The following is an 11,213-nucleotide window of genomic DNA, read 5'->3' on the forward strand; positions in this document are numbered from 1 at the left end:
AAAATCCTATAAAATTGTAATGAGTTTTATAAGGAAATAAAATCATCCTATTAATTTGGTAATAGATTTTCATAAATACTTCAAATGATTTAATTTCTTTTGCAAATTTTCAAAAGATTACGTTTTGTTATATAAAGTATTACATTATAAAATATTTCATATTTATATTAAATTTTTATTTTTAATAAACCCGTGTAATACACGGGTCTCACAACTAGTCCTTGTATATACATATTTTTCTTCATTTTAATATTATTTTTTTTGGTGAGAACTTTCCATTTTTACATCATTTAAAACTCATTTTGTTGTGGAAATGTTTTTTAAAGATTTTTACCATATTTTTTAAATTTTTTTTGCATATTAGATCTAAGAAATTAAATTTTTCGCATATATGATCCAAAGAAAATTTTTGAATTTTTTTTTCTATTTTTGCAGATTAAAATTACAATATAAAGCTCTTTTTGTTATGGAAATGGCCTTTGAAGATTTATCACAAAAAAAAGGTCTATTTTTTTTTTTGCAGGTAAAACCTGCATTTATCACTATATGATTCCAATGGACTTTATGGAAGTGATGAACATTAAATAGTGATTCTCATGGAATCTACTATCGAAATGGAATGAAATGGTTTTCTAATGGGGTGTTTGAGATTGTTTTGTGAGCTTTAAAAATGTTTATTGACTTATATTAGTGGTAAAAATGAGTTTTTTTAAAAAATGTTTAGCTTAGCTTTGTGATGACAAAAATCAATAAGTCCACAAGTTAAAAAGCCCTTTTTTTAGTTATTATGGTTAAAAATCTAAAAAGAGTTTCAAAAAGTCATGTTTTTCATATCTCACTTTTAAGGCTTTTTAAAGTGAATGAAAAAGTATTTTAGAAAGTATTTTTTTGAGATTGTCAAACATTTTTTTTTTATTATTTATTTATTGGCTTTCAAAAAGCTAATAAGACAATAAGGTGTTTTGAAAAACAATATCAAACAAGCATAAGTTGTCATATATGTGTTTTGGATCCAATCAAATGAAACACATTGGAAAATGAAACTATAAATGTTTGGGAAGACGAAATGGACTAATCATTGAACTGAGCCCATAATCACCTTAAGTGTGTCTAAATGTCTCATAATCACCATAAGTGTGTTTACATGTCTTGATTTCATGTTTCGAGGTTCCAGTCGTGATCTCGCATCATGATAACTGAAGGTGAGAAAAACGATCTCGTTAAAAACTTCCTTCAATGAATCATACTCTCCTTTTGTCATTATGATTTGATGTTTAATAGGGACGTGATGATCCTTAATGCCAATCACAATGCAAATCAAATTCTCTTGACAAAAAACACACACACACAAAAAGTCTCTAATGAGCAAGTCAATGGTGATGGCAAAAGTCAATGGTTGTTAGGGCTTAGAGTCACGAATAATTAAAGACAAATAGTTGCGATTGACCCAATTTCTTGATGGTAGATCAATTTCGTTAATAGTAAACCTTAAACTATTATGAAACGATGACTAAAAAAAGCTCACTTAGACTAAAGTATACAAACTTTGGTGATAAAAAAAAAAAGCCTCGGAATATGAAAAGACTTCAAGAGTGTTGATCAGTTTTCATTAAGCCAGAAACTAACACCACCTCTTATTCATCAAAAGACTAAGCATAATATATATGTAAAAAACTGATTTGAAAGAAGACTTCAAGAGCATTGATAGTTGTTTATAAGGCTGGAGGGAGTGGTGCCACCGAAACCGCACTCCCTCTCCCGCCACATCAGCGTCATGTCACTTTTTACCACTCAAGTGTGGTTTCTTGCCACACTTTTCATTTCTTTTATTTTTTTGTTTTTTTTAAGTATTTTAATTTAATAAAACTTCTTTTTTTTAACTAATTTAATTTAATATACCTTCTATTTTAATAAAAAAAACATAATTCTTCATTACTTGAAAATAAAAAAAACAGTACATTGCGTTACCAAAAAAAAACCACACACATGACATTTAAATAACCCTAGAAACTTAAAAAACATAAATAAAATAACTAAAGGAAACTACATAAAGTCGTTCTCCGAGAACTCGTCTTCGGGGTCATCCGGTGGATCCAAATTAAGGTTAATATTTTGAACCTCGTAAATGTGTTCCACCAAGTCATTGCGAAGATTGTGAAATGTTTCAGTGCAACGTATCTCTGCTCTTCTGTTTATATACTCTTCGCCACCAATTTCTATTGGCTGTGTCTCTGGTATGATTTCTTCCTCGTCAAACGCACATATCGCTCTTCATTCGTCTTCAATAATCATGTTATGCAATATAATACATGTATACATGATTTCTTGAAGTTTTTCCTCGCCCAAATAAGCTGCTGGTTTTTTCAATATGAACCACCGTTTCTTCAGAGCTCCAAAAGCACGCTCAACATCCTTCCTAGCTCTTTCTTGAGCTCTCTTGAATTTCTTTCGTCTAGAACCATGTGGAGCTGAAAACGACTTAACAAACACAGCATACTCAGGATAGATTCCATCGACCAGATAATAACCATACTTATATGGCGTTCCACGCACTTGAAAAGAAGAATCTTGTGCGGATCCATCGTATATGTTGTTAAATATTGGTGAACGGTTAAGAACGTTGATGTCGTTAATCGAACCAGGAGAACCAAAAAAAAGCATGCCAAATCCACATATCTTGTGATGCAACTGCTTCAAGTATCATCGTTGGGTGACCATGATCACCTCGGGTAAATTGCCAATGATATGTTGTAAGGCAATTTTCCCATGCCCAATGGAGACAATCTAAGCTTCCTAGCATTCCAGGAAACCCATGCACACTAGCATGATGAGCTTGCAATTGCAAGATGTCATTACGTGTAGGCTTACGTAAATATTTTGGACCATAAAACTAAATGACAGTTTTGCAGAAAAAATGGAGACTGTCTCGTGCTATCCTAGCAGACATCCTAAAACTTTCGTCTAACGCATCATGCGGAATGCCATATGCTAACTGACGAAGTGCGACCGTGCATTTTTGTAACGGAGTGAAACCGGGTGTACCTCTAGCATCGTAGCGTTGTTGGAAAAAACTGCACTCCCTCGTTACATCTTCAACTATACGTTCGAATAAACATTTGAGCATTCTGAAGCGCCTACGAAAATAATACCCTTGGTAAGTGGCATTCTCTGCAAAATAGTCTTGCACCAAACGTTGGTTGGCTTCTTCACGATTTCTGTAAATGTATCTTCGTGTTCTCTGTTGAGAACTTGCAGCTGCGTTGTTACATACAACATTGTATGTTTGTTCCGCCATTTGAACACACGCAATAGCGGTATCAAAAATAGTCTGAAATTCTTCAGAAGATGAAGAAGATGACATTTTTTGGAGAGTGGTGATTTAAAAAAAAAAAAAAAAAAATTGAGAGAGAGAAGATTGTGTTGTGAAAAAAAATTAAGTTTGATATATATATATATATATATATATATATATATATATATATATATATATATATAGAGGAAGGAAAGAAAAAGCAAAAGGGAAAAAAAATTAAAAAAAAAATAAACGAAATTGCATTCAACGGTCAGATTTTTGACCAGCCAATCACATTTCGCGGTCTTCAAAGGCCGCACCGCGGTCTCAATGGCAGGAAACCGCACCCTGGGGGCGGTGTTCCCTGCTGAGGTGGCACCCATGTGCGGTCCCAAACTGCACCACACCGTGCCTGAGTCAAAAATCGACTTGACCTCTTATTCATCAAAAGTCTGACATGATTTTAGTATGTCACTTCAAGGAAAAAGTTGGGGTACAATCGAGCATTAAATGCAAGATACCTTCTGTATAATTTATTGCAGACAAAGAGCACAGATGAACATTAAAAACATACAAAAGAGTTGATTGTATAATTTTTTGTGCTTATCATGCTCAATGATCTTCTCTTCATCATAAATAACTCGTCACACTCGTGAATAGCTTCTCATGCTTGTGTGTTGAGTATGGGTCTATATATACATTTTTCAAAGAACTGTGTAGCAATTGTGTTTTCGTTTTTTGTGAGAGCTATTTCTTATAAGTGAGGATTTAACATTAGATCATACCAAATTAATCTTTTTTATGCGCATTAGAGTATTTATCCACTTATTTAAGGAATCTAATGGAACTGTATTTCATCCACTTGTCAACCAAACACACCATGGAATGGAAGCTCGAATTCCAATCCCATCCCATTTGCCAAAACCAAAATCATATGAATAAAAACTTGGAGCCACATTTATCTTTTGATTTAAAATGCGTTGTAAAATATTAGGTTCAAGAAACATTAATGTCAACTAGTTATGGTCAACCTCATTTGTCAACTTCCATTGCTTGAGCAACTTTAGCTTTCGCCAATGGTGTCATTCTTGTCTTCAACTTCTTCTTCCCTACTGTAAATCCACCACTACCCTTCTTTTTCTTGCTTGCACTTCCATCAACCTGATAACAAGTACATTAAATGAGTTAACAAAACTCATAATTACACAGGTCAAGATTGATAAAAGCAATATACTTACATGTCAAACACTGCTTGAAAGCTTTCAAAAACTTCAAAAAGAAATATATAACTCAAACTACACTTTAATGTTCCTAATTTCTAAACCTGTGATTACCAACTGTTATAACTTATAACAAAAATCACTACTGAAACATATTATGCAAGAAATAATCAGCATATGTTTATGATAAACGAAATAGTTGATAAAAAGTGGCTATTTGATATGTAAACAAGATTAGGTAATCCTAGACTAATCAAAACTCCAAGGTGGAAAGGGTTTTTTTGCATTTTTTTCAAGTTTGTGATAAAAAATTTAATAGAACGATTCAAAATGTCGATAACCCAATGAAGTTTCATCACTTAAACAATACCATTAAATAAAAAAAAATAATCAAAAGAGATGGTGTATAAACAATGGAAATCACTTACTTTCATCTTGTTCTTCTTAGCTTGTAGCTTCTTCGCCTTCTTTTCTTTCTCTTGCTGCTCTCCTAATTCACAAAAACAGACGAGAGAAACAATTAGATCCCAATACCCCAAACAAAACAACAACTAGAAACTCCGCAAAATTTAAGTCGTTTTGAGAAATGGCTTACTCCGAAGCTCAAATTCATGCTGCTTTTTTCTAAGAGATAAGTTGTTTTTCTTCGACATCCCTGATGAACTGTTTTCCGGTTCCTAGTGTGGTTAACTGATTGTTTTTCCGATCGTCAGTTACGGAGATTGAGAATCGACTGCGCTAAAACCCTAACCCTAGCGGATGAATCAAATTGGGGGATTATAAACCGATATCCTCAGGTTTTAAAACCTTCAACTAATTTATATTGCAGAAACTAAAAGATCACTTTTTGGCCCTTATAGTTTTTATCCTTGTTTTATTGAGACCTTCTTTTCTCTGTATATTACACATTACCACCATCTCTTTTGGATTCGGGTATTTAGAACCATAAATGTGAAAAACCGTTTTAGTTCGACTTGAGTTTGATTTGAAAAATGGCTTGTATTCAAAGTAAAAGCAAAAATATATGATTGTTCCTCATTTTATGCTTGAACCAAAAAAAGTGTGTTCGGATGTGTATTATTTATGCTATTTGAAGTTAGTATGAAGATAATCAATTGTTCGATTGTTTGACAAATTGTTTATTATTAATAGAATTGTCCATAAAATGATAAAAAGTATTGGTCGTGTATCAACTTTAGTCCTTAAAGTACAAAATATGTTAAACTATACCTGAAATCTATGAAATTTTCGTAATAATTTTGTCATTGTCATTTGTTATAAAAGGTTAAACATGTTTCGTTTGAAACTTTGACGCTTGATCAAGTTCTTGTTATGTTGAATGAAATGGGGTATAATCCTCCTATTACTCTTATCAATGCATTTAGAAAGACCATTTAACCATCTATGTGGTGTTTCTTATTTGGAGTGTTTATTTGATGTCTAACGGGAAGAAATTATGTGTTATATAGGGCGAAACTTCAGCTATATACGCTTTTATGTCACACCCCCGAACCAAAACGGCGGAAATGTTCAGGGGTTGGGTGACTTCATCTTGTAATATCATCACAATGTATATAATTGAATCAAGACAAACATTATCATCACACATACAATAACACAACATACTACATACTGGGTTTACATCATTGTAATCGTTCACAAAAGTTACATCCCCAAAATAATAAGTGTATGATGGAAACAAAATGCAACATAATCCACAAGTTCCTGAAGACCGACCTGCTTAACGATTCCCTGAGAATATAAGTTATTTTGAAAATGTCAACATTTATAATGTTGGCGAGTTCATAAGCATGTTTGTATGAAAATCTTTGTATTACTTTGTAAACATCAGAAAATCCGATATTTTCTGTAAAAATGGTTTGGAAGTTTTGTGTCAAATCTTGTATTAAAGCATGTGTGTTTCTATTTTGAAAATGTATAAAGAGAGTATTCCATAAAATCCTATATTTTCTATTGTAAGTAGAAGGTAGTGTATGATGTATGTTTCCCAGAAAATCCGATATTTTCTGCTTGTAAAAGTGTTGTGGTCTAAAAACCCTAAGACCGAGTAACAATGTATGTATGATTTTGTATCACCAGAAATGTATATGTATTCCGTAAATTTACAGTGGAGTTAATCTCTATGTGAGTCGTTATAACCATGTTTGATATGACTGATCTGCTTGTCATGACGTTTTTCAGGCGTCGACTTGTTTAAGGTAAAACATTTGTCACCCTAGACTGGCCTAGTCTAGCTGTAGCGAACAGCTCAGGTGCGGGGCTGTCAACCCTGTATAGATCTATACACAAACTCTCATTCTCCCTCTAGGAGACTCTGGTAATAACTACAGGGCTTAAGGTTGTACACTAGGTAGGTACGAATAAAAGAACGTCTCACAAGAAACTTAACTAAATTTACACGAACAGTGTATCTGTAACGACCCAAAAATCAAAGGTAAAAATTTCATTTTTTTAATATAGCTAAAACATTGATACCATTTAATCTAAAAATTCAAATCATCATTAAGTAAAACATTTATCAGAGTTCATCCCAAAATCATTTGTTGCGGAAATCATAGGTGTGTGCACTGCAACCAATCTAAGGCCTTCCTGTCCAAAAACGATGATACCTGAAACCATAAAGAAAACCTGGAAGCACGAAGCTTAGTGAGTTTCCCAGAGCATACCATACACAAAAACCACATATCACATATCATGTTGCTATAAAAGCTACCTGTATCACATTTCCTGCTAGCTATAGAAGCTACATATAACACATAAGCCATGCATACCAAAACCTGTAAGGATGCCATAGGCTCCCCCCGGGGTCTTACACCATTGTGACATGGGCTACCCCACATGGTCTTAACTTGAGAATGTCATGGGCTACCCCACATGGTCTTATATCTAATTGTCACGGGCTCCCCCCGGGGTCTTCCAGCAAGTATCACAAAGACAACTAGCATAACACATATCACATAAACATATCATATATCACAAAAATATATACACATAACACAAACAAAACTGTAAGGATGTCGTGGGCTCCCCCCAGGGTCTTACACCATTGTGTCATGGGCTACCCTACATGGTCTTTACTTAGGAATGCCATGGGCTACCCCACATGGTCTTACATCCAATGCCACGGGCTCCCCCCGGGGTCTTCCATGCAATAACACACAATCGCATAACATATCAAATCACAGAATGACTAACACATATACCATAATCACATAATGGGCTGCCCTTGGTGTGACATCCCCAAAATCACGGCCAGAAAAGACCGGTTTGTTTATGCTTTGTTTAAAAATCAGAGTTACATTTTAAATGAAATTGTTGCGGAATTTGTCCCAAAACAAAAATATGATAAAGATTTATCAAAAGCATTTCCATAGAAATGTATTTCATTAAAAGACTCGGGATGTCATGTTCGTACAGATCAAAAGCATAAACAGTACAATATAAGCCTTACTACATTATTTCATATCTACAGGCCTATATCCATAATCCCTCGTCCAAAACATCACACCTATGCTCATGCGCCACTACCTGTAATATATAAAACTGAGTGGGTCAGGCTTGGGAGCCTGGTGAGCACATAGGGTTTTCAACCCACAATAAATAAGTTTATTAATTTCATCGATCAACAATAACCCGATTACCCGTTCCCGTTATCCTCACTTTACGTCCCTAAACACCTATCATAAGGGACCTAGCCTAAGGATCATCATCGGGATGGACACTACTGCTAAGGGGATTCCTCAGCAATAAATGTCCTAAAGGCAACCATGTGGGGGATGGAGTACACCGGTGAACATATCGTTCACAAACACCTATCGGTTGCGAGCCTGCTAGTGTTCCACTGGACTGTCTAGAAGAGTCCGTGGTCGTTATCCATACTCCGCTAGATGATAGAATCAACAACATCAACATCGAGGCCTCTCATCATTTTATCACACATCACCTATTGCATCTACCCATGTTTTACCCCAACATTTTCGTAGATATAAAATACATATACAGTTTAAATCATTGAAAACATGTATAACAACGTTCATCTAGCATAGATAGCAAGTATTTAGATAATATGCACACATAGCACGTAATTTATATAAAATACTTCATATCTATGTGTAAGTTGAAAGTAACTATGCACTCACTTGTTAAGGTGATGATTCCAAAATCGGGCAGCGCTTGCTTCTAACGATTCTATTTTCCTTCGACGAAACCTAGCATTATTATCGCTAAATTTTAGTCTAATATTTACCGTGACCAACTATTAGTCTTAGTATTATTATTATTATATAAGCGTTAAACAATATTTTCCAACCACTACGTACAGACAGGGGCCAGACATAAAACACCGGAGGGCAGGACCATTTTGGCATATAGCACTTCTGAAATCCAACAACCCTATGCGGCCCTTTAAACCAGATTCCCCGTACCGCGAGTAGTTAAAAAAAATAATATAACGACACTTATATAAGTTATAATAATAGCTCAAATATTTATTATAAGTTCATAATAACAATATTAATTTTAAATATAAGCTATATTAAAATAAGGTAAGCATAACTTACTTACAAGGGGGTTTTAGCTAGGAGTCGGGCTCTGCAGGGGCAGAACTTCGTCGTTGAATCTTTCTAAGAAAGATTCGTGCAGCACTTCAGCGCTCACCTTACTATACTAAGCTACAGAAAGAGAAGTCGAATCACGAGGGACCGAAATGCTCGGGGGATAAGGAGAGAAAGACTCTTGAATCAAGAGAATGGTGCAAGAAATATGAGAGCCCAAGGCTCTTATTTATACTAATTGAATTTTCAAAAACTATCCTCCATAATTACTTAATGACCTTTTAGTTATATAAACAACTAAACACCCCTCTATAATACTATTATAAATGGATTTAATGATATTTGTACTAAACTAATGTCGAAAGAACTCAACATTAGTCTTATAATGACCGCATCGTCGATACCTTTCTAATGATATATACATATGTATATATATGTGTACGTATACATGATTTATACTTTATTTTAATACGTAAATATGCTATTATAATTTGTAACTCGTTCATACGAACTCCGTTTTTGACGTTCTTTATATCCACGCGTAGGTGAAGACGTACTCTACAACTTTCGTTTAGACTCCGTCGGCTAATTTTGACTTTATTTTTAAAGTTATATTTTTAACAAGCCGGGACAGGATTGGTCTGTTTAAAATCTCATAACTTCTTCATACGAAGTCAGATTTGGGCGTTCTTTTTATCGATGTTCTTAGTTTAACATATTCTATGACTTTCGTTTAGATCACTAAGGCTAAATCTCGCTCTATCGTAAATTCACTATTCACGCTTCCCGGTATCGTGCCGGTTCTGTCGTGAAACTTCGACGGGTCATAACTTCTTCGTTATAACTCGGATTTCAGCGTTCCTTATATGCACGGAAACCTTGAGACATATTCTACAACTTTATGTAGAGATATCGGGATTATCTCACACTTTAATTTTTGACGCTCATTTTTATTCTTTATTAATTATACATTTATAATTAAATAATAAACACATATAATACACATAATACTCAAATATTTCATCTTTATTACTTTAAAAAGAGTTACAAGAGTTGACCTAGACTATTACATTGACAAAAATGCTTAGCCCTGAAACCTGGGCGTTACAATTCTCTCCCCTTAGGATGATTCCATCCCGGAATCATGCATCAGCAAACAGATGTGGATAGCGACTCATCATGTCATCCTCTGTTTCCCAAGTGAGATTCGGCCCATTCGAATGTTTCCATCGGACTAGCACCAAGTCAACCATCTTGCGTCGTAACTTCTTAGTCTTACGGTCAACAATTGCCTCAGGCTCTTCGATCAACCTTTTATTTTCATCCATCCTTAACTCTGAGATTGGAATTATGTCGGGAACATCTCCCGTGAATTTCCTCAAATAACACACATGGAAGGTGTTATGAATACCATTGAGTTCTTCGGGCAATTCCAGCTTGTAAGCTTGGTTCCCTATCTTCTGAAGAACTTTGAACGGTCCAATAAACCTTGGACTCAACTTTCCTCGTTTCCCAAATCGTATAAGTCCCTTCCACGGTGAGACTTTAAGCAAAACGGAATCCCCAACTTCGAAAGTTATCGGTCGTCTTTTCTTGTCAGCATAGCTCTTCTGACGATCCTGGGCTGCTAACATCCTTTCCCTAATCACCTTCAACTTCTCAGCAGTCTCATGGACTATCTCGGGGCCCATAAACTGCTTCTCTCCGGCTTCAAGCCAACAAGACGGCGTACGACACTTCTACCCATACAAGGCTTGATAAGGAGCCATCTTGATGCTCGAGTGAAAACTATTGTTGTAGGAAAATTCTACCAGAGGTAAGTGCTCGTCCCAATTCCCTTGGAATTCGAGGGTACATGCTCTCAGCATATCTTCCAGCGTCTGAATCGTTCTTTTGCTTTGACCATCAGTTTGCGGATGATAAGCAGTACTCAAACACAACTTTGTACCTAACTCCTCTTGTAGACTCCTCCAAAACCTTGACGTGAAACGACTATCACGATCTGATACAATCGTAAGAGGGACACCGTGAAGTCTTACAATTTCCTTCACGTAAGCATTTGCGAGCTTATCCATAGACCACTTCTCGTTGGCTGCTATGAAGTGTGCACTCTTGGTGAAACGATCC

The 11,213-nt window shown here is 35.1% G+C and overlaps 3 protein-coding genes across 3 annotated transcripts; all 3 read right to left on the minus strand.

Moving 5' to 3' along the window:
• Positions 1-2,043: 2,043 nt before the first annotated feature.
• On the minus strand, positions 2,044-2,661 carry LOC145096320 (uncharacterized). Its single transcript, XM_079034068.1, has 2 exons — positions 2,318-2,661; positions 2,044-2,269 (listed from the first exon to the last, which is right to left on the minus strand). The coding sequence occupies exons 1-2, from the start codon at positions 2,659-2,661 to the stop codon at positions 2,044-2,046; spliced, it is 570 nt and encodes a 189-aa protein (XP_078890194.1).
• Positions 2,662-2,890: 229 nt separating this feature from the next.
• Positions 2,891-3,361, minus strand: LOC145096321 (uncharacterized). Its single transcript, XM_079034069.1, has one exon. The coding sequence runs from the start codon at positions 3,359-3,361 to the stop codon at positions 2,891-2,893; it is 471 nt and encodes a 156-aa protein (XP_078890195.1).
• An 866-nt stretch (positions 3,362-4,227) lies between these two features.
• On the minus strand, positions 4,228-5,301 carry LOC145094114 (uncharacterized). The gene is made up of 3 exons (XM_079032395.1): positions 5,108-5,301; positions 4,941-5,002; positions 4,228-4,453 (listed from the first exon to the last, which is right to left on the minus strand). Exons 1-3 carry the CDS (start codon positions 5,163-5,165, stop codon positions 4,325-4,327), a joined length of 249 nt encoding a protein of 82 aa, XP_078888521.1. The 5' UTR covers positions 5,166-5,301; the 3' UTR covers positions 4,228-4,324.
• Positions 5,302-11,213: the final 5,912 nt, after the last annotated feature.

The sequence above is a fragment of the Lactuca serriola genome, chromosome 3, assembly GCF_051521515.1.
Source record: "Lactuca serriola cultivar US96UC23 chromosome 3, Lser_US96UC23_V15, whole genome shotgun sequence".
NCBI lineage: Eukaryota > Viridiplantae > Streptophyta > Magnoliopsida > Asterales > Asteraceae > Lactuca > Lactuca serriola.